We start from the raw sequence: 23675 nt of genomic DNA, 5'->3' as shown, positions 1-23675 counted from the left end.
CAGCCTTAACAGGGAAAAGCAAAAATGGGACAATACTGATTCCCAAGAACCCAGGATGGTTTTGAACATAATCATTCTTCCAGCTATACCAAGAAGAGGAGCAACAATATTGTGCTCCTATATTGCAGTTAATGTTGACCACTGTAGACTGTGTTCAGACACTGTTTCAGCAGTGATCATCTAACCAGGAACCCAATTTAGCAAGATGTGGACATGATGCAATAAGGTTGCCAAGCTGGCACCAAACCCCAGTGGAACCCATTACTAGAAATAGCCCAGTCATAGAAGTTTGTCCAATACCTTTCTTTAAAAATGGGGGGGGGGGGGGAGAGATTCTGCTTCAACTCTTGCCCAAAAAACATGATGCACATATTTTTATTTCAGAACCTGCAAACTCTATAGGACACACTTATTCATTCAAAATCAGTTTGCATAATCAGTTTACATAGTCATCCCCACTCCTGGTTTAATATACCTTGTCATAAACCAGAGGGGTGCTTGCGTGTTTCTTGTTTTCTCTCCAGCTGAACTTGCTGTCTCTCCCTATTGCAGATGCCACCACACAGAACCCCCAGCCTTCTTACTGGAATTCAGATTGCCTCCATATATGCATTTATATTTCAATCCAAGGAAGTAGATTAGAGGAGAAGCAGCAGAAGCAGGAAAGTGCCTGGGTAAACAGCAATTCCCCCTTTCCCCAGTTTACTGTGCCTCTCTAGGGGTCACCTTTACTTCTCCCTTGTTTTTTTTTTAACCCTTGGAGTTGCTCGGGGTGGGGTAGGGTCACCAAGAGCTGCTTGACCTAGCCAACTTTTTTTGACAGAGGCATGAAGCGGCAACAAGAGGCAGAAATGCAACTGGTGCAGTGCAACAAATGTAGGGTTGTGCAAGGGAGGCTGAGTATGGCTACTCTCCCCATACGTCCTAGGAATATTTATGTATCAAGTGAGTTCAAATCCACGTTGGTGAATATTAGCACAGAACAGGGAGTGATTCTGGATTAGCTGATGCAGAGCTTGCATATATAATGGAGCACGCGGGTGAGGCTAATACATAATCAGAGACTTCCCATATAACACAACCTTTCTTTCTTTTTAATAACCACACAGAATTCTCTCTGGAATTATTGGTGCCGAGGGTTCATTCTGTATTCATAAAACCAGTGCTTTTTTTCCTAAAAAAATGTTTAAGGGTACTCTCATTTTGACTCAAGAAAATCACCATTTTATACTTCAAATCGGGAAAAATAAATACAGTAAATGGACAAAAGTAGAAAGATTCACAAAATGTTTAGGGGTATGCGTACACCTGCATACCCCCAGAAAAAGCACTTCGTAATACAGTAATTAAACAGAACAAATCACTGTTTCACACATAAATGTTATTAGACGAGAATGGGTGGTTGGGAGGGCAGGATAATTTTTTCTACCTATTCTCAGATGATCAAGATTACATTTTTAAAAAACTTAAAAAAATTATTGAAATGCTAGAGCAGTAATAGCATGCAGCAACCAGCAGGTGGCAGCCATCATTTTCAGTGCTAGATTCTCCTTAAATAAAATGGGTGCTGGGGTGGAATGCTATTTTAAGCAACCACATCTCCTTTCTATCTGTCCCAAATCACAGCATCCTGCACAGGAAGTATTGACACCTCCCAGTATCCCAGGGATTCAGTATTCTCTCAGTGCCTGCAAGGAAGGATCATAAGAAAGGGAGGAGCAGAGGGGGCCTTACTTTGGGGGTGGCCACTGGCTGCTCTGGGTCCATCAAGACCAACTAACCCTGCCTTCAAAATATTTGCCTGACTAGCACAAAGGGCTGCAGTGGCGGGTATTCAGTAGCAACAGGGTCCTGAGGACATTTCGCATCTTCCTTCTATGAAATGTACAGACAATTAACCTTGCCAGTACAGTGGTACCTCTGGTTACGAACTTAATTCCTTCCAGAGGTCCATTCTTAACCTGAAACCGTTCTTTACCTGAGGTACCACTTTAGCTAATGGGGCCTCCCACTGCCACCGCGCAATTTCTGTTCTCATCCTGAGGTAAAGTTCTTAATCCGAGGTACTACTTCCAGGTTAGCGGAGTCTGTAACCCGAAGTGTTTGTAACCCGAGGTACCACGGTATGTCTTTTTAAGTTAATTCACTAACTCAGGCTGGTTCTCTGCAACAGCGCCAGGTTGAAAAAGACAGCAGGGAACTTTACTTTTACACACACACACACACACACGGTGAGAATGTTATAGACTATATTGTGTGCAACCATGAGTAAAGAACTTTACAGTGGGAGAGCAATTGGAAAGCAACCTTCAGCCTCTCTGCTTGGAGCTAGTGTGCTTTCAGGGTATCATGAAGGACATGCTGCATGAGATCTCCAATGTACAGCAAGGGAAATGCAGGCCGAGGTAAAAGTAGAGCAATGTTGAATCTTAAAATAAAGCGAGACACAATCTTTGTATGTTAAGTAGGCTCACTTATGCAAGCACAGACAATCTGAAGGTGAGGGAATGGACAGAGAAGCATCACTTTTATAGGAGACTGCTAAAATATAAACAAACCGTGTTTTATATTGAAATGCAGTCAGCTATTGAACAGGCCACAATTGGTAGGGATTTCACAAAAGTTTGACACTCGGTGACCTGTTAGCTTAATGAAACAAAATATGGGATTGGTGCTTACTTTATGCCCAAATTGTGAGTCATTCATTTGAAGCAAGTGTTGTATTTTAATTCTGGACCAAGCCAGGAGAAGAAAAATAAATAATAACAAAGAGACAGATTCCTGGACAATTTGAATCGGTGAGCTCCAAAACTAGCAAAACTCTTTACAAATGTCAACTCTACAGGCAACCCTCATAGAGACTGGGAGCAAAGTATTGTGGTCCCGATCTTTAAGAAAGGAGAGAAAATCTAACCTGGATCACCCAATTTATTGGACATTATATCCAAACTCTATGTTTGTTACTTATTGTTCTGCTCTGCTCAATTCTCAAACTTTTCCAATATCATTGGGGATCAACAAGCATGCTTTTGTCAGGGGAAGTCAACCATAGAAAAATGCTTTGTCTTAAACTATTTAAGACAGAAATATGCAGGTGCCCTCAAGAAATATCTATATGCTGTCTTTGTCGATCTGACCTCAGTCTTTGATAGAATCAACAGATTTCTAAAATTATGGAGGCTGGGGATGAATAGGTGACTGTTGACCTTAATTAATATCCTGTACACTAGAAACACAATGCAAGTTAGAGTAGGCAGAGATTACCTGGGGCGGAAGTTTGAAACAAATATAAACACTTCAACAATCCAATGATGTCTTCATTATGTGACCACTGTAGTTGGTGCTGCTTGGTACTGTGGCATCGCCTGAGAACCACAACAAGGTAACAATCCTCTGTGTTTCAGGCTTCTGGTTTGCCTGCTCCTCTCAGCCATTCTGTCCCTCACGACACAAGCAGTGTATTTATTTAAACTACTGTTATTCTACTCTTCAGGCAAAAGGGGCTCCCAAAGCGGCTTGTAATAATCAAGAATAAGATGGTCCCTGCTAAAAGGTGTGGCACAAAAGGAACAAGGATTTTGAGAGAGGAAGAAAAAAGTAAACTTGAAGACTAGATCTTAGCTACAAAGGTCTTGTAAGTGTTCCTTCCGCCAAGGAAGGGCAAAGCAAGTTCCCTGCAGCTGCTCCTTTTCTGACCAATGGATGTGGCCAGGTTGGTCCCCCCCTTGCTTTGTGGTTCTTCCTGGAATGATGGGGTCGCAGCCCCCCAGTGGCACATAGACCCCTGGATAATGGCAGAGGCCAGAGTGTGCTGCCCGGTCTCTAGCTCAAACTCTGTTACCTACCTTCACTGTCAAGATCACAGCTCCCATCTCTACAAATTCACTCTCAAGAATCCAACAACTCTTCTTCCTTCTCTCCAGTTTCCTGCCCTCGAGTCCAACTGCCACTCTCCAGTTTTAACTGACAACATTCCAGTCTCCTTGGCAATGGTTTCCTAGAGCAATTCATGGTCTTCTGTTCTCTCCAGGAACATCTGCCCACATGGTCTTAGTCCCCAGCTTAAGTGTGCATAGGATGCCTAGTTTAGCACACACAGTCACACAATGCATTTAAAACACATTTAAAAAACATGACTGACTCCAGCTGCATAACTAAACATTGATTTATTGCTATTTCATTATTATTTACAAAGCAAATCTAAAAGCTGCCAATGGTTTATTTAAATCAGAGGATCCCAAGGTATCCAGGGTGTGTCAAGGTTATAAAAAGTTTGAAGTCTTTAAACAACTCCTAACATTAATCAATGTGTACTTCACAGAATCTTAGTTTTCAGTCTCCGAAATGAAGAGCAGTGATTCCCTAGACTGTGGAAGATGTACAACTCATACAGGACACAGAAATGCCTGTAGATTTGATCACATGTGTGTGCACGTGCTTCAGTTTGGGCAGAAGTACATGTGAGATCCATAGGTGAAGAGTATGTTTGTGTGTGTGTGTGTGTGTGTGTGTGTGTGTGTGTGTGAGAGTGTGAGAGAGAGAGAGAGAGAGAGAGAGAGAGAGAGAGAGAGAGAGAGATGTGGGGAAGGGTACTGACAAATCAATTTCAGAATATGCAGGCCAGAGCTCCAGATCACACCTAATGCTGCTAATTCAATGAGCCCCACTGTGCAGATGCATGAGCCATGTGAACATGGCAGGACTTTTTAAGCAGAATCTCCCAGACATCACTGCTGATGTTTCTGACACCTTCGCTTCTGTGGCATCAAGGGAAAGATGCCATTATCATTAAGCGATGGCTGGTTGGTGGATGTATGGATCATGGCATATAGATCTCTGGATATGAGTCATTTACCCTGGTCCTGCAATGGGATTCAAGCATGCAAATAAATTGCTATGTATGGCTCTCCTTGGATTTGCTGAAATGTGTTTGGGTGGTGGGGGAGAGTAAGGAGCCACATCCAGTACAATGGGGCTGTGCGGTGTTCCTATCCCACAAATGCACAGCTACACAAAATGGTCAGCTTTGACAATGCTGAACAACGGTTGAAGAAAATGAATCTAGGTGCTCCTGTCCCTCAACAGACCTTATGTTACTCACTTATTTCATACAGATAAAAGGTAGGAGACCCCTTTTATGATGCTTTTTATTTGTGGCTATCTCTGTGTAAAAAGACACATCAAGTTTAAATACTAGACTTGAGAATTCCCAAAGATTTTCAGCCATTAACAGCAACCTCCATGTTGTTCCCTCTGCTCCTACATACTCATCCAGGGTAACTTCTACTCTGTGGCTGCAATCCAAGACACATTTACCCAGGACTAAGGCCCATAGACCTCAACGGGATGCGCTGCCGAGTAGACATGTAGAAGACTACTCTAAGGTTTAGGGACTATTCTTCTTCAAAAATATAACGGACAGAATAGTCTTTCCACCCCAAATAAAATATATACATACACACAATAATTGCTGTATCAGCTTGAACTAAAAATGACTATATATAACTAACAAAAGAACAAGTAACATTAATGGGAAGAGGTTCACCTGCCCATCTCGCAAATGCTGCTCTGCATTCGACAATGGCTCAATACATACCCTTAGGAAACCCACATGGGAAACATGATGGCAACAGTCATCTACTGACTATTTGCAGCACCTGGAAAAGCAGATCTCCTGCTGCCTTTGGTCCCTCCTTCCTACAGGTCCAGCTATGCAGTGAGAAACGCAGTCTGAAGACCTTTTGTGGGCAGGCCCTTAATCTCTATATCCACAGAGATTTTGCTTAAAAAGCAGAGAAGCATGATGACACAGATCAGCCCTGAGAGGACTTCATCAGAGTCCTCTGCTTGAGCTCCATCCTGGGAAACGTTAGAGCAGTACAGTACATGGAGCAAATTCCCATTCGCCTTAGCTGCATGGTCAACAATGTCCTCTGAACAAGCCTTGCAGGCAGAGCCAGCGACTTCTTTTGGACAAGAGTCCATCTGACAGGCTGAAAATCGGAAGAAAGCAAGGAACTGGGCTTTGAATTATGTTTCCAGTCACTGCAGAGTGAAGCAATCTTTCCTGAATGCCCTGGCGAGTCTGTCACAGTAGCCAAATCACAGGGGACAAGGAAAAAGCAGGTTATTCGCACCTTCTATTATGTCCTGAGCTAGGTTGTCCCCAAACAAAGTCAAGCTATGTCCTTGAGAGGGGCCAGGCATGGAAGAGGAATGAGACCTATCAGCAAACCCAGAAGAAACCTCAGCACAACCTCTTGCATTTGCCTTCCTTCGTAAGGTTGAAAGGAGTCAGGAGCTGGGAGAACACCCTGAGCCTGGCTGCTTCTAAGCTCTTGACACATCCTTCTTTTCTTTATCTGGAACGTCTACCTTCTCTTCAGTCTCGCTTGCTTTCAGTTTGCTCTTTGCCTGCGACTCTGTGGATACCAGAGGCTTGCTTTTCTCGGCCGCTTTCTCCTTTGTGTGGATCCTCTGATGCGTCACCAGAGCGCTCTTCTGCCGGAACCTTCTCCCACACTCGAGGCAGCGGTATGGCCTCTCCCCGGTGTGGATCCTGCGGTGTATCAGAAGATCCGAGAACCTGGTGAACCGCCTCTCGCACTCGTCGCAGGGGAAGGGCTTCTCTCCCGTGTGGATTTTCTGGTGCCTGGTGAGGTCTGACGGGTAGCTGAACCTTCTCCCACACACGCCGCAGCAAAAGGGCTTCTCTCCGGAATGTGTTCGCTGGTGAGAGATGAGGTTGGAGCGCTGGATGAACCGCTTCCCGCACTCCGCGCAGGAAAACGGCTTCTCTCCCGTGTGGATCCTCTTGTGTATCTTCAGGGTGGAGGAGGAAACAAACCTCTTCCCGCATTCCAGGCAGATGTAGGGCTTCTGCCCCGTGTGGATGCGTTCGTGGACCTTGAGTGCCGACTGGTGGCTGAAGCACTGCTGGCAGTGAGAGCAGCGGTAGGGCTGCTCCCCGGAGTGGACTCTTTGGTGGCTAACCAGAGAGGCCCGCTGGGCAAAGGATGCTCCACACTCGGTGCAGATGTGTGGCTTTTCTCCTGTGTGAATCCTCTGGTGTCGGGTCAGGTGAGACAGCTGGCTGAATCTTGTTCCGCACTCCATGCAGCGAAAGGGCTTTGCACCGGTGTGGATGTTCTCGTGCTTAGCCAGGTCAGATGGACGTGCAAAGCATTTGCCACAGTCGATACAGATGTGGGATTTCTCCTTCCTAGGAACCAGCCCGGAAGTAGAACGTGTTCCCTCTTCCTTGGCCCCTTGATGAAATGGACCACCAGCTCTGTTTGCATTCTTGGCACCTGTAAGATTGGGGAGGGAGGGGAGAGAAATCCTGAAGTCATCTGTGGGTTGCTCAATGCACTAATGTGACTAACATTTATAGATGAAAAACCATGTGCATTAACTATGTCATCAGCACAACTAATTCTGCTTCTGGCCAAGGCTGTGTGTATGCTGCAGTTCTGTCTGAGTACAGAAGAAATGCAGAAGAGTGTGGCTGTAGGCATGTACAGAATTCAAATTTCCCAACACTCAGCTTTCTTTTGTTCTAAAGCAAGTTTCTAGTCCTTATGACTCTGAAAATATGCTTGTAGGTAGATGGACAAAGCACATTTTTAGGGCCAATGTATATTTTAAGCAGCCAGAGAGGTGGCTGAATAAGATGCCCAGTGTCTGCAGAGCAAGGCTTTCACTTCCCTGCACAGTTCATTGCCCCCTCCCTAAACCAGAATAAATTGTTGTAATATGTTGTGATAATTTATGTAATTTATACATACAACACCAATAAACTATTCATGGTACAAGCTTGCAATTAGCAAGGTATATATTTTAATTTTTTTAGTGGGCCATACCAACAGCTCAGCTTATAGCACTCTTGCAGAGTAAACAGCATGATAGAACTGGAAGAAATCTAAACAGCCATCCAAACAGCACAGCCCTCCATGAAATCTTTTCCCCCTTCCCTGCAACAGAAACCTAAATAAAACCGGAGGAAAAAAATTAACCTGCAGAACAAATAGGTTCACATGATTTGTGTAAGTAAGCCAGGCTACAAGCTGAAGCAGAAATCGTACCCCAAAAAACCTTAGAGTAAGCCAAGTCCATCCACTGCATATTCTAGAGAAATGTTAGCTGAGACAACCCCATGAACTCCTAACATCAGCTTTAACCACCTTGGTGCTTACTTTCCACTGAGCAGATGAGTGAGGCTCAAACTGCACGTGTTAATTACAACATCGCCACAGGAGTGGGAATATGCGGCCCTTCAAATGCTAACCGACTCCAACTCCCATCAGTCCCAGCCAATGACCAGGGAGGACTGACTGCTTACAACAGCTCTGGAGTTTTTAATCTTTTTTGCTAAAACAGCTGACCCTTCAAGAATGTAGCGTTCGCCACTAAATTCTAGAATTTCAAACCACTCCTTTGAATACTTTCCAACTCATCTAAATTCCTCCCTGAACTATGGCACTCAAATTGGGAATGGAAGTTAAGCTGTAGCCTTAAGCTGTGCCAAAGAGCTGTGCCGTGTTCGCAACAGCACAAGTGCAAGACATACCTAATAAGCTGGTCTTCCCATTATCCTGCTGTCGGGCCTCCTTAGCAAGATGCCTCTGTCTGGCATCAGACACAGCCCTCTGGCCTTCAGAGAGATTCGTGGCTGTCTCCCGGAACGAACCAGAGTCCTGAAACAACAAAGAAAGTTGACACTGAAGGCCCTACCTGCCCCACCAACAAAAACATCATGGCTAACAAAATGAAGCAATGTTAAGGCAAAAACCAGAGCAGCAGCACACCTGGCTTGACTGGCTTGCAATTCAACTCAACCCACCTGTGGTTCGTTCTGCAAACTCTCCTGCTGCCTCAGAAGGAATCCTTCGGCCAGGGCCACTGCCTGGGCACAAGTCTCGGGTCCGCGTTCTCGGACCCGGTTCTGGATTTCCTTTGGCAGGACGGTCAGAAACTGCTCCAGGATCAGCAGTTCCAGGATCTGCTCCTTCGTGCGGCTCTCCGGTTCCAGCCAGCAATGGCAGAGTTCCCGTAAGCGACTGCAGGCCTCACGAGGCCCCTCCGCCTCCTGGTAGCAGAACTGGCGGAAGCGCTGGCGCTGCGTCTCGGCAACACTGGAGCTGCCTCGCAAGGCAGCTGCTTTCACCTTCCCGTGGTCCCCTCTGTCTCTGGCATTCAGGCTGCTCAAGGCCTGCTGGGCTTCGGCGCTGAGAGTGGGCATGAGGCGGCTCATCCCTTCTCTAGACCACTGGCAGGCACCCACCACGCGGTCAAAGGTGGCCAAGTCATCCCACGAAGCCAAGTCCGGCAGCTGTGGCGTTCCCCACCCTGAAGAGGGATACTGGACTGTTTTCAAGTACTCTTGCCACTGGGCTTCCAAGCGCTGGGGTATCCCTTCCTGCCGCGGCGTTGCCCATCGGGACAAATCCCGGGGAGTACCAGACTGGACTGGGAAAGCGCCTCTTCCTGATCTCCCAGATCCTTCTCCTGGCTCGACGCCTGCTCGGGTTTGTTCCTCCATTTCCACAAGGTGTTGCCCACAGTTTAGCTCCTCATAAGTAGGTCTACACCTGCCCCCTCATCTTCCTAGGGTTGGTTCTCTCTCAATTCAAGTGCTCAAGCCTGGTATCCCCTTCAAAATCCCAAGTTTTTTACCTCAGATCAGGTAAAAGGATAGATCAGCACCTGAGCATACGTAACACCTCCGGCCACTTAACATCTGCCACTGTGGGGACTGGATAGACACGCTTTCTCATGCAGCCCAGCAGTCATGGCTAACTGAAAGAAACCAGCTGAACCTGCAGCCAACAGGTTTCCCATTCAAGCAGCTTTGTGTTGTTCCTGAGGGAAGACAAAGGAAATTAGCCAAAGCTAGATTTTGGGCATGGAAAAACAAACATACCAGCCCATTGGTAAGCAACTGAATTATAATCAGCCAAGCTTATTGAAACTAAATTGGATCCAATTACATTAAGAAACATAAAGAATGTCATGAAAACACAACAGTGGTTGCTGGCAATTTCAGCTAAAACACCAGAAACAGTTTAGATGGGCAAGCAAGGGGTAGAGCATATACGGCAGTGTTTTTCAAACGTTTTATCTTGAGGCAACAGACTCCCCATGGATTTGTCTGCCAAGGATTCTGGAGAATGTCATTGGCTGGACTAGTCTGCTTGCCCACAGCTATGGCAAAGCCTATTGGGCTTATTGTTGCTCAGTGTGAATTCACAACCATGTGCAGAACCCTTATTCCCCTGCTCTGTGCTTTCCACAAGGAAAAGCCGCCTTTCAAGGAAGATGTCCGCCATCACTGATCTCAGACAGAAACCTCAGTAAGCTCTCAAGAATCCTGAAGATGCCTTGCAACATTTGAAAACTGCTGAGTTTGCGCGACTTCCAGCCATTCTTCACACCTCTCCTGCCCACAATCCCTCAGAAACCAAATTTAATTGAAGTGTTCCCCTTCAGTAACACAATACAGATCTATTTTTGCCGGGGTGGGGATGGGGAGAGGGATTTTAAGAGCAAGTCTTTTTGTTGTTGTTGTTGAAATTCCTATAGGGAAAGCTTTCTTTCATTTATTTTCTTTAAAAAATCTGTTAGCCATATTTGGGCCTTGGAATCAATATCTAAAGTATCTGGAAAGTGCTGCAAAGATTGGCCAACTCTTCTGAAAAAATAGAATCCTAATTGCAAATATAAGATTGCATTTGTGGGAGCCTCCAGAAAAATAATTATGATACAGCATCTTGCAGTACAAGCAAAGGTGGGCATGGGAAATATAGAGCGGGGAGGGCCCAGGATATGTCAGGGGTATTTTTTCACTAACGCTTTATTTGAAACTGCAGCCTCAGAACATGGCTGGCTGCTGCAGGGAGAAGAGAGCCTCTTCGGAAAGAAAACAGAGATGTTGTTGTGCGGGGTCCAGAGAGGGATAAGCCGAGCTCTTAATCGGCTCAGGAGTTAAACACATTCTGCAGAGAATCAGCATCCACAGCGCTTGCTTGCCCTTCCCCCACAGGCCTTGATTCGCTGGGGGTCTCTTAATCCCCCACCCCACCCCTTAAATCCTCAGATGCTAACAGAATGGAAAGGCTAGCTAGAGCTCCTGCTAAAGTCTGCATTTTTCTCCAGGGTCTCTCTTTTTTTCTCTCATTCTCTCTCTCTCTCTCTCTCATCTGTTTCTCTTGTCCATCTTGACAAAAAGGTGGAGGTGAAACTGCATTCAAGAACTAAAAGCAAGTGGAGGGGCTGAAAATCGGTGACTAGACATACACAAACACAAGTCCTTTAGGAAAGCTACAGCTTCCTTAATTATGCTGCATGTACAAAATCCACATTGATTAATCCACACCACATCCTGATCCCATGCTCACAATCATTAACTTGGATTACAAAACCTTCATCAACCCACACTGGAGGGATGGCAGCATTCCAGTCCTTTCACCCCTGATTCTACCACACCCTTCCTAGAAGGAACTCTGAAGTCCTGGCTCCAAGTATTCCCTAACCCACCTCACCTCCCAATCTTCTAGTTTTTCTCAGCGTGGGTATAAACCCAGAATCTCAGCCTCAGTGCCTCCACCCCTCTGCCCAGACACTCTGTTGCCACATACACTTAAGTCACACCACTGCATTCTCTTAATTAATATGAACTAAATGCTAAGACTCCTTTGCCCCCATACAAATGTAGATGGGGATCCCCCACTTTACACACAAGCCTAGATTGGAAGGGTGGTACAGAAAGCCACTCTTTAAGCACTCCTGTTATGGGTAGAATAAGGAGGCTAAAGGATGTCGAGGGGCAAGAAATCTAAAGAGAATAGTCACAGTCCCCACCACACAAAAAAGAAAGAATCCTAAGGCAGGATGTGAAGGCTCCCCACAGGTCTCAAAGTGGAACCTGGCTTGATCTTTTAAGCTGCAAGCTTTCAAAAGGAGAGGAATAGTGAGTTAAAAAATGGGAGACAGAAAGTTAGGGAACGCCGCTGCTTGTGACCTCTGGGTTCAAATCCAGCCATGGAACCCCATGTGCCCTAGGGCAATTCACAGGCTTGCCTCTTCAGCACTTTCTCTCCTCTTCGGAGAAAACTGAGCACTATTTCTTCACTTAGCTGAGGATAACGGATGTAGGAGGGGACTCAGAGATGGAGGGGGGCCAGGAGAATCTGGGTTCAAATCCCTGCTTAGCCCGGAAACTTGGGCCAGCCATTACGTCTTAAACCTACTTTATGGGAATTCCTAAGGCTGCCTCTCCTGTCCTGAGTGCCTTGGAGGGAGGGCTTGGCACAAAATCATTACCTCGGATAAAATAACGGTTTCTGTGCCATCGTTTCGTCCACTATACTTTGCACAGAAATCGTTGCAAATTTGGACTGCGGCTCTCCAGCCAGTCGGATTTCACTCGGAGCCAACCCTACAAAGGCCTTTTGGGAACAGGCGCACACCCTGCAAAAAGCTCCCTTCCCCCTCTCCCGTTTTGCTTTCCCACCTGCCTTGCAGGCTCCTCCAGATGTTTCTTCCTTTCCTCCTCGGCAGCTGGATCTGCCTGCGCCCTGCTCGGACGCCTCCAGGCTCCTCGCCCCAGCCGGCGCTCTCGCTCGGCGCTTCTCCTCCGCCCAGCCCCACGGCACAAAGCCCCGCTGCGGAAGATCTGCAGCCCTGCAGAGGCAAATCCCCCCTTATTAAAATTCAAATCCCAAGTTTTTGATCCTGGGAAGGGGAGGAGCAGGAAGGTGCCCTCGGCTAATGCATCCCCCCTCTACTCCGGCCGGGTTTCCTGAGCCTCTCTAGGGCGGAGAGCGCACACTCGGCTTAACCCTTGGCGTTGCGCAGACCTCGGCTGGCTCGGCAGCAGGAGAGAGAGGAGACGAGGAGAATAATAATTTTTTTAAAAACGGAAGTCGTTTCCTTGCCAGGCGCGAGAATAGCTCAGCTGGATAGAGCTTGGTGCTGATAGCGCCAAGGTTGCAGTTGCATATTCCTGCATTGCAGGGGGCTGGACTAGATGATCCTCGGGGTCCAAACTCTTACAGATCTAGGAAACAGCCTCCCGCGTCAACACTCCGCAGGGACGCGAGATTCGTGCCAGAGGCTGTTCTCACGTGAGCGACAAGCCATCAAGTGATGTGAAGCTAAAGCGTGCAAAGGGGAGCAGGTTGTTAGATGGCAACTTCTATCATTGCTTACCTTGGAAGAAGGTCACAGGTTCCCTGCCCTAAGGAAAAGATGCAAGATTGAAAATTGTATTGCCACATCTTCCAGGGTGGTGTCCTGGTCTCCATCCAAATAGAACAGGAAGGAAGGAAGGAAGGAAGGAAGGAAGGAAGGAAGGAAGGAACAACCTTTGCCCAAAGGCTCAGTATTGGAAAAGTTGGCTGCCTACCCATCATGTAGCAGTAGACATATCTGCAGAACATCAGTCAAGGGGGGGGGGGGGGAATGCAAACTTTGCTTTCATATGACAGGCAACTTCAACGTGTGCAGTTGCACACTAGCTATGCTCAGGTTGCAGTCCTGAACACACAAATTAGACTGCAGCATAAGTCCCATTGAACTCGGAGTTTACTTCTTGGGCTTCCACTGTCAGACACAAAAGGAAAACACCAACATCCTTGCAAACCTCCCAAATGAATCTTAATTAAATACTGGTCTTGAAATAGAATAGTTCTCTCTCTCCCCCCCCCTCCCTTTGTTTCTTTTTTAGGTCAGGTATTGGAGGGGGAATATTGAGTTGGGAGTGAATGGGAAAGAGGGTCTTTGAAAATGACAGCAGGAGGAGGAACTAGTTTCCGTGTGGTTAATCATTATTTGTGACAGTTCAATAAGATAAAATAAAAAGTTATAAAAACCAATAAATTGGCCTTTTTAAAAGTCTGTTACTCCTAATATTTAACACTCTCATTTTTACCAAGTGGGATTCAAATTAAGTGAGTTGTACTTGATAACGTTTCACATTGATTTCAGTAGGACCGAAGTGCAACTAACCTGGCTTGGATCCAGACTGTTGAGTTGGTCTTGACAAGATAAGAGCGCTGGTGGATCACAGCTAAGGTTGCTCTAGTCTAGCATCCTGTCTCCCAAAGGGTCCAGCCAGATGCATCTAGAAATATCCAGTGCCCTGTGCCCCCCCCCCCCCAGCAGTTGACTGTTGACAGACCAACTGCCTATGAGAGATTCCACTCAACTATCATGCCTAACGGTCACTAACTGGCAAATCCTCTGCAGATTCGTCCGAACCTTTTATAAATGTGTCTATACTTGTGGCTACATTTTGTGTAATTGTGAGGAAGTACTTTTGCGTGACCTGAATGTACTCCAATTCATCTCTCCGAACCCAATGTTCTGATATTATCAGAGGGGGAGAAAACAGTCTTTCAATCCATTTTCTTTTCTCACCATATAGAATTTCAGAAACCTCTATTATGCCTCCACATCACCCCTTTTATTTTTATTTTAAAAATGAATTTTCATTGGTTTCCAGCTAAAGGAGAAAAAAACCCTTCAAGCTTTAACCTCCTCTTCTTGGGAGGATATTCCCACCCTGCAATCATTTAAGTTGCCCTTTACTACATCATTCCACCCCCCACCCCCTTATTCCAGCTCTACAATATCCTGTTTTTAGGGTGGATGACTAGAACCGTATGTAGTATTCCAAACATGACCACATCCTGCGAGGTAGCTCACTATTCAGCACAACCTTGGAAGGTAGGCAGCCCATTATTTGATTCCATTTTACAGATCGAAGATAGAAGCTGAGAGTGGACTTGTATAGAGGCGAGGCAGGGGTTTATTCGCGTAGTCAAAGCCATTAAGGCAATGGGGGGGAAAGCCTGCGCAATTTTACTTAGGAGTAAGCCCCACTGAAGTCAGGGTGGTCTCCTTCCTGAATATATACTCGTAGGATTGCATTGTAAGCGTCCCTGGTGGTATTCTCGAGGTTTATGGAGCCTGCATCATCAATTAGTCACTGTTTTGAGCACTAAGAGAAAAGAGGCAATGTTGACAAAAGGGATTGTGCCATCTGGTCTAAAATGGGCACATCCACTGCCTTGGTGTCTCTGAGCCTGCAGCAAGGAGTTTCTCCTAGACCAGATTATGAAGGGTTAAATAGGTTGATCTTTCTGGGTCCTAGAGCCCCTCCATATCTTTAGAAACAGGGGGAAGGAATAAGGTACGGAGCTTCCTCTCTCTCACAGTCAGCTCTTGAGGTTTTTTTTCTCTTCTTCCCAGCAGCAGCAAAAGCAACAGATCGAGACAGTGGAAGCCCCCAAGCTGGGCAAAGCAGCAGAGGTGAGTCGATGGGAATTCTGCATGCGGAAAATTGCAGATCGCGAGATGTCTGGAAGTTGCGAGCGTCTGCTTTATTTGACTGACAGGGAAGATGTGGCTTCTGCTATAAGGCAGGGTCATTCTTTCAGTGGAGCGATGATCATCAGCTCAAAATATGGGATGCAAATCCACGAGGGACTAGCTGGTACTGATAATCCTTCAACAAACCTTGCTGGAGCTATTTTATGAAGCGCTTTGCAGTCTTTAGCTTGTTCCCTGTCACAACAGCCTTGTGAGATAAGAGTACACTTGTTCCCATTTTGCAGATGAGGATAACCGAGGATGTGTATAGTCCTTGCAATCCCCAACAGTGCTTTCTAATGCATAAAACAGCCTTCCCTAATCAGAATAGTGCAAACAGAGATTATGTATCAAGTACTGTAGAGGATGTTCACCTGTGGGTTGTAAGTCATTAACTACTACTACTACTAATAATAATAATAATAATAATTTATTATTTATTCCCCAGCCACTCTGGGCAGCTCCCAACAGATTAAAAACAGAATAAAACGTCATATGCATGACTACTGAGAAGCAAGACTCACTGAATTCAGTGAGACATATCCCAGGTTAGTGTTTATAGGATTGCACCTAAGAAATGCTCATGCATGTGTGTTAGCCCACCTTGAGACTGAGAGATGGTTTGTACTTTATTGTCTGCACAAACAATTGCTTGTGTGAATGGTCCACTTGCAGTGAGCAGTGGGAGAACAGAACACTTTGCTGAGTTACAAGCAGGTTGTCACTGGTTGTCTTTGTAGCTGTGTGTTCTGCTGCCCCATTGCTCAAGTGGAGATTAGGGTACCAGATGCAGATGCAGCATCCTGAGGATCGGCTGTGAAGATTGAAAGTATGTGAACAATGGCAGAAGATGCGCAGAAGTCAGAATGACAGGTGAGCAAGATTAAGGCCTAAGTGCCTTAAATAGCTCTTTGTCCATCTGCTCACAAGCAAAAATAAATAACCAAAAATAAAATAAAATTGCACTGGTTCCAGAAATCCGCATTTCTTTATGAATCCTGCTTATTTCAAATCAGTGTTTGAAATGTAGACTCTCTCAGTAATCTATGTCTTCTCTCTAAGATTATACCAACCATTCTGATTTGTCCCTCGACCATCTCCCCAGGCTCTTGCAGTGTTTAATCCCTCCTATTTCTAGTCCCTGTTTGACATTTTTGCACCTTCCAGACACAACTGCCTTCCATTTACCTCAGAGCAACGGCACTGATTTTTCAACATTCCGTTCCTAGCCCTTATTCTGTGACATCACAGCAGCTCAGCCAATGGCTAGGAGCGAGGAATGAAGTCAGTGGATAGCTGTGAGCTCACTATGTGTATAAATGTCTGGGTTCTCTTTCCCTCTCTTCACAGGTTCTTAGCACCTTAGATGGGAATTTTGCTGTGCTCTTGATGGTAGTAGCACTGTTGATGATAAGCCCTGTTCTGTTGAGCACAGTCCCGCCAATTTTGGCATGGGAGTTGAGAAGTTGAGAGCAGCATCAAGGCCAACGCCAAGGAGACAAAATGGCTGCAGTTGAAGGGAAGCAATAACACTACAGCTCTAACTGCCTTTGAGAGCAACCAGAGGGAAGAATGGAGGAGCCAAACCCAGGACATCCTGAACTGGGGGAAGGGGTAGGCAAGTCTCCTCGGGCTGTCCAGGCTGGGGCAATCAGTGAATTTCTGAGGTGGGCCACACCGCACCATGGTAGGGTTGACAGACAGGAGGGAATGCGCCCTCATGGAGAAGCCCAGTGGCAAGAAATCCTCAAAACGATACAGTCCTCTCACTCAGGTTGGGCAACTTCCCAGCTGCCGGAGTTGCCGCCTTGGGATGACCTGTCTACATTTGAGCGGGTGGTCGATGTTTGCCAGTGGCCACGAGGAGAGGGCATGGCCAAACTCGTGCCGAATCTCGCCGGAGAAGCACAGCAGGCCTTCAATAGCCTAGAAACAAGAGAAAGAGGAGACTACGGGAAGGTGAAAGTTGCCATCCTGCGGGAGGACTTTGTGAACGTGGAGGCCCAGCGCCAGCACTTCCGCCAGTTCCGCTACCAGGAGACCGAGGGGCCCCGGGAAGCCTGCAGCCGGTTGCGGGAGCTGTGCCATCGCTGGCTGGAGCCGGAGAGCCGGACGAAGGAGCAGATCCTGGAGCTGCTGATCCTGGAGCAGTTCTTGACGATTCTGCCGAAGGAAATCCAGATTCGAGTCCGAGAGCGTGGGCCAGAGACCTGCGCCCAGGCGGTGGCCCTGGCAGAGGGTTTCCTTCTGAGGCAGCAGGAAAGGGGGAAGCGGGGACAACAGGTGAGGTCTTTTATTCACAGTGGTCTTAAAGGGATAGGGGTGGGAGGACCGAATTGGAATTCTTCGGGTTGTTGAGTTTTAAGGAAGCACTGCTTCCTTAAAACTTTGACATGTGTCAATCATGTGACTACGGTGTCATAGGATTGGCAGGTGGGTGGTTTTATCTCCTGTCAAAGTTGGCCTCCAGTAGTAGGGGAGATAGTGAGGGCACTGTGACCTATGGCTTGAGAGTCATGACCTCTCACCTGGAAGGTCTGTCCCCTAACTTGACAGCTTGCTGTGACTACCTTGCAGCAGCGTTCAAACTTAGCCTGGGCACCAGGATGGCACCTCCACCGTCTGAAGGTGTTTGCCTGTGGATCCTTGGATCCTGACTGTTTTCACACACTAGCAACATATCCTGTAGAATTCTATCTGTTACATTTTATCTGCACAGCCAGAATGAATTTCAGAAACCAAAAAGTTAAATTGAAAAATACAACTTTCGAGCCATCTGGCCCAAGAATGGCAACCAGGCATTCTGATTTTGCATTCTATTTTGTAACCCTGGCTTAAGGAGCCATTTAATGCCTCAGTTTCTAACGCTGCCTTGCAGTGAGTAAAATGCACCCTGTACATACTCAGAGGCATATTATAAGGCTGAGCCCTAACGCTGACAACAGATGGCTGATCTAATCACAGAATATACTTCGGATAGAGGGGTCATTTTCTCTTCTCTGTTGCCAGGCCACCATCAAGTCCAAACATAGAAGCAGAATAAATACTGGAGCTAACCTGAGGCTTAAAGCAGACCAAACTTTACACCTAACATCACAGAATTTGTTCACACAAAAAAGCAAGTCTGCGGTTATTGTCATATGTATGATTTGTGTGGGGTTTGATTTGTAGGGCAAAGGTTTATTAAGTGGTCCATCAAGACACTCTGCCATTTTTGAGTGGCGGGGGTGGGGAGAAGAAGATACTTGAGAACTTCTGTCTTATGGAACAATCCTGAAGCTGTAGAGAAGAGAACTTTGCAGTTTCTTAGCAACAGTCTACAACAGTTAGGGAAGTGCATCCATAGTTGCCCAGCAACCACTCACCTGCTATCTCCCAAGCCTTCAAAAGTCTTTTGTTCTGGTCTGTTGTGAGAAGGCAGCAGCAAAGAGATCCAGCAGGGGTCTCTACAGAACTTCATGAAGAAGTTTATGAAGTTGGCTAAGGAGAGAAAGCTGTGGCTCTGCAGATGTTGTTGGACTCCAATTCTCATCAGTTGTAGCCAGCAAGGATCAAAGGTCAAGGATGCTGGGAGTTGCTCCCCACTTCTGATCTGGACAGTGGCCAGGGCAAGGCAGAAAAGTGATTTCTGCCTGGCTGGCTTGGAATGAGCTTCAAATGGTTGTGTCAGGCTTCACTTTTGAGTGGTTGTGAGTTTATTGCTTCTCACAATGGATAAACACTCAACACCACCATCCCATTATTTGTTTCTCTCTTGATACCACAGAGGATGTCAGCCCGTGTAGGCCCAATATTCCTTCTTCACTTCCAGTGTGGTTATTGCTGTTGTTACAGGTATCGGGAACAGCCCAAGAAGGGCCTGCAAATTGCTCTGAACCTCATCGGCCTCTGGTCAACACCAGGCAAAGGCAAACCTATAAGGAAGTCAGGCAGCAGGACAATGGGAATGCCAGCTCCCCCGGTAAGGAACCACACCATTCCCTACATTATTTCCCCTCCAGTCTTCATTTCATTAAGGGTGTGTTGGTCTGAATGTGGCCCATAATCATTAACTCCTATTAAGGTGATGGAAAGAGTGATGACAGTTCATCTGCAGATGCTCTTGCAGGAAACTGATTATGTTTGACCCATTCTGTGATAGGAGCCACCACAGAAAAGGCCCATTCTCATCTTGCCACCCTACAGACCTTTCATGAAGGAGGCGTACGAAAAAGTGCCTCATATGATGATCGCAGGGTCTAGGTTGGTACTTACCTACCCAACACACCAGAGTATGCATCTGGATTGGCATGGAGGTGGGGGAAGCTCAGTGGGTCTTTGTGGAAAAGAATCCTGCATTTAAGGGCAAACCACTTGCTTAACATAATACAGTTGGACCCATATTTGGTGAACTGATGCTTGTAGCTAAAATGTGAGCTGGAAAGTCTCTAATTGAAATCACTCTGTGCAAGTTGTGTTGTGGTCTGTCAATCTAAATTTGATTTAAGTCTAGTTACATGCAGGAATTTCTGAATGTTAGATTTTGTGGATGTTGGATAATTTGTCAACATTTTGCATTGTAGCATCTTGAGTACAGTGCAGAATTCTTTGGTGTACATAATTTTTTGTTAGGGTTAAACACAGAGTGTGTATGTGTGTTTGTGTCTACCTAGTCACAGCATTGTATCTGGCTCTTCTTTCCCACTCGACAGGTGCCAAGTTTTTGGGAAGAGCTGGACAGTATTTCCAGTGTCCGGACTGTGGGAAAAGGTTTAGGGGAGAGGAGGAACTCCGAGCTCATGGCGGTATCCACAGGAAGGACCGACCTCATGCCTGTGCTCAGTGTGGGAAAAGATTCACCCGCCCATCGGGCCTAGCCAAACATTTGAAAACTCATTCTGGGGAGAAACCTTACCACTGTGCTCAGTGTCCAAAAAGCTTTATTCAGATGTCGCACCTCACCAGACACCAGAGAATCCATACTGGGGAGAAACCCCACCCTTGTGCTGCATGTGGGAAGCGCTTCAACTGCCCGTCGGACTTGGCCAAGCACCAGCACATCCACACGGGTGAGAAACCCTTCCGTTGTGCCGAGTGCGGGGCAAGATTTAACCAGTTCTCGCATCTCACAAGACATCAGAGAATTCACACAGGAGAGAAGCCCCACGCCTGTACAGAGTGTGGCGAAACCTTTAGCCAGCGAGCGCATCTTATCAGCCACCAGAGAATCCACACGGGAGAGAGGCCCTACCGCTGCACCTATTGCCAAAAATGTTTTAGCCACCTCTCGGCTCTTACAGTACACAAGAGAATCCACATGGGACAAAGACCTTACGGCTGCCCTGAATGTGGGAAAAGATTCATTGCCTCATCTGCCCTAACCAGGCACCAGAGGACCCACTCAGAAGAAAGGCCCCACACCTGTGATGAGTGTGGCAGGAGGTTCAACCAGCTCTCTCATCTCCACAGGCACCGACGGACCCATTCAGGTGAGAGGCCCCACAGCTGTGCAGAGTGCGGGAAAAGATTCAACCAGCTCTCATCTCTCACCAGACACCAGAAAATTCACACAGGGGAGAAGCCTTATCCCTGTGACGAGTGCGAGAGGAGGTTCGTTCGGCTGGCCGACCTCATTATTCACCAAAGAATCCATACGGGAGAGAAGCCGTACCGCTGCACCAAATGTGGGAGGAGGTTCCGGCAGAGACAAACGCTCGTCAAGCACCAGAGACTTCATCCAATAGTGAATTCATAATCTGTTAACATGAAGCAAAGCAAAGCCTTTCCTGCTTTTGGGTTTATATCCAAGCTATTGACAGTATAAAACTGGATTTTTTTTATTAAAAAAAAAGAAGAAAGATGAGGGAAGACATTTAATTCCAGCATCCCAGTTTCCCGTTACTTTATCTACTGCCTCTCTCTATTCCTCCCAAGGAAACTGATGCAATAGTTTATAAAGCCTTGTTAAAAGAGGATCTTCCGGTAGAATTCTCCCCCAGGCACAAAATAAATTACAATTAAAAAGACAGGTAAGCATGCAGACACACATGCATGCTGGAAATGGAAGCTGTTGGATTTGGAAGCTACCTTCTGCAATGTTCCAGTGTTGTGCAGACATTTGGATGAAATCAACAGTATGTTATAGGCATGATGAAGATACTTTAGTGTTGGGGAGAATGGATTTCTCCTTAAAGAATTGGAAATATAGAGATCAAAGGGGTTGAATGATCTGAGCCAACTCTTTCAGCATAGATTTTCTGGTACTAAGATGAGCATCTTCTTTTGTTAGCACCATTTTGTCCCTCGACCATCCCCCCTTGCCATCTTAATACTATGAGGAATGCCACACCATCTCAATTGCTGCTCAGTTGTTGATTTCAGGCAAATCTTTTCCTCCAGCTTAGATGGAACTTCTGTTTTTATTTATGTATTCCTTTGAATGTAACAAAGGGCCTTACTGTCTAAATCAACAACCCTCGGGTGGGTCATTATCACTCCCACTTTTCCAGATGAAGGGGCTGAAATAGACAAAGCCTCATGCCCAAGACCATAGAAGGGAATTCATGGTGGATCTAGAATTTGAATCGGGACGCTGCAAAAGGTGGCTGGCTCTCTGCATATATTACATTGTACCAGCTCACATTCCCTCCCTCCCTATTTTCTCATCGCACCCTTAGCAGAAGTAAACAAGAGAAGAAAACAGAGATATGGCACCATCACAGGATTGTGATCTTTACTTATGTAAATTTCTGTGGTTCCTGTTTTCCAGATGAGAAACTGTCTGAGACAGAATGGTTTGTCCAAGGTCTCCCATTGAGGCATGGCAGAGTCAGAGCTCGAGAACAGGTCATGCTTGCTTTCTTGATCCATCTTCATAGGTTTTAGCTTGGAGACGTCAGAATAGAATTAAGGTCTTCTCCAAGGTGTCAGTATTTTGCAGGAGGGGTTCAAGTGTGTATTAAAAATTTACTTCTTTGTGCATCCCCTGCCAACCCCCCCCCCCAACAGACTGTTTGCATTTAGAAAGGTGATGGGGAAGTGCACTGCAAACCAACCAAAATGAATGCTGAATAAGGATTGGGCATAGTCTAACCTCCCTGTAAGCCTTGTGGAAGCAAATCATGATGAATACTCAATAAACACATCATCTGGAGGAGCCCCAGATTTATTTATTTCGTGTGTGTGCCATTACTGCAGCACCTGCATTGTGTCTTTTCTGTGGTCTTTCTCAATGAGAGCCTTTCCTCTTAAAGACAGATACTTGGAACTCTCTTGTGCTGTCAAAAGCCAAATTTGGAGGGGGAATTACAACCGACAGGCCTTTTTCTCCTCTCAAGCTGCATGTGATTTTCAAGAGAGCACCCTGGTCTGAAGAATGAACGACTGTGCCACTTGCTGAACTTGACCGTGTAAGCCAGGGGTAGCCAATGTTGTGCCCCCCAGATGCTGGACACCAACTCATCCCTGGCCATGTTGGTTGGGGCTGATGGGAGCTGGAAGGCACCATGTTGGTTACCCCTGATCTAAGTACTTATATTTCAACTCTTGTTGGGTTTTGTCATTGACTGCAATGCTTGAGGAACGCTCTAAATCTGGAGGTTGACTAGGAGCCTTCAGGTGTACCAAACACATGTTCTGTCACTATTCTTCCTTGTTCTCGCTCAGCCTCCATCCTGTCCTCAGATTTATCTCCAAGGCTAGAAGGGAACCTGTTTTGTGATGGTGGAGAGGGAAGCACTCTTGAAAGGAAAGCCATGGATCTCATCCATGCTTTTTGTTGACCGCCTTGGTCCTCAGATAAGGATATGCTTGGAAAATACAGTCCACTGGTAGCCTTCCATGTTGTGGCTGCATCTATAAAACTTGTGGGTGAATATGGAACATGGTGAGAATTGAATCTGGCCATTTGGTTGAGATAGGAAGTGGAGACTAAAGAAAGCATTGATACAAGCTTTCTCTTAGGAGGCTAGGAGCCATGATGAGAAACCTGCCCCCCCCCCCGCCCCGCTTTCTAGCATTGTGGCTTCCCATTGATTCCATGGAGACTGGTGCAATGACTGCAAAAGGCAATGCAAATATAGATTGTGCCTACCAGATCATCATTTCATAGATGCTGGAAGGGATGGTCCTGCTGCCCCCCCCCCCCCCCCGGTACTGCCTTGATCTCATATTGCAACTCCGGCATTCCATTTTTGCAAATTCCTTTTACACACAAGCTCCAATGGAGCATTGCGAAGATCAGAAATGATCCACAGTGCAAATCCTATAAAGACAAAATATGTTTAGATTGGAGCGGGGCGGGGGGAATCAAGTGTTTCAGAGGA

General features: G+C 46.3%; 2 protein-coding genes across 2 annotated transcripts in view; one reads left to right on the top strand and one right to left on the bottom strand.

Annotated features, from left to right (window-relative positions):
• Nucleotides 1-4149: 4149 nt before the first annotated feature.
• Nucleotides 4150-23675, bottom strand: part of LOC308461462 (uncharacterized protein) — a 31490-nt gene continuing 11964 nt past the window's right edge. The window contains exons 3-7 of the mRNA XM_080978422.1: nucleotides 13210-13237; nucleotides 12512-12681; nucleotides 8843-9861; nucleotides 8570-8696; nucleotides 4150-7310 (exon numbers count right to left, since the gene is read on the bottom strand). Of these exons, the coding sequence (XP_080834548.1) occupies nucleotides 6331-7310; nucleotides 8570-8696; nucleotides 8843-9541 (1806 nt within the window). The 5' untranslated portion in view covers nucleotides 9542-9861; nucleotides 12512-12681; nucleotides 13210-13237 and the 3' untranslated portion in view covers nucleotides 4150-6330. The remainder of the gene's footprint in view (nucleotides 7311-8569; nucleotides 8697-8842; nucleotides 9862-12511; nucleotides 12682-13209; nucleotides 13238-23675) is intronic.
• On the top strand, nucleotides 15254-22343 carry LOC308461459 (uncharacterized protein). The gene is made up of 4 exons (XM_080978418.1): nucleotides 15254-15312; nucleotides 16723-17655; nucleotides 19207-19333; nucleotides 20064-22343. Exons 2-4 carry the CDS (start codon nucleotides 16945-16947, stop codon nucleotides 21104-21106), a joined length of 1881 nt encoding a protein of 626 aa, XP_080834544.1. The 5' UTR covers nucleotides 15254-15312; nucleotides 16723-16944; the 3' UTR covers nucleotides 21107-22343.

The sequence above is a fragment of the Podarcis pityusensis genome (assembly GCF_964106645.2).
Source record: "Podarcis pityusensis genome assembly, chromosome: 13".
NCBI lineage: Eukaryota > Metazoa > Chordata > Lepidosauria > Squamata > Lacertidae > Podarcis > Podarcis pityusensis.
This window is presented reverse-complemented; position numbering and strand designations above follow the sequence as displayed.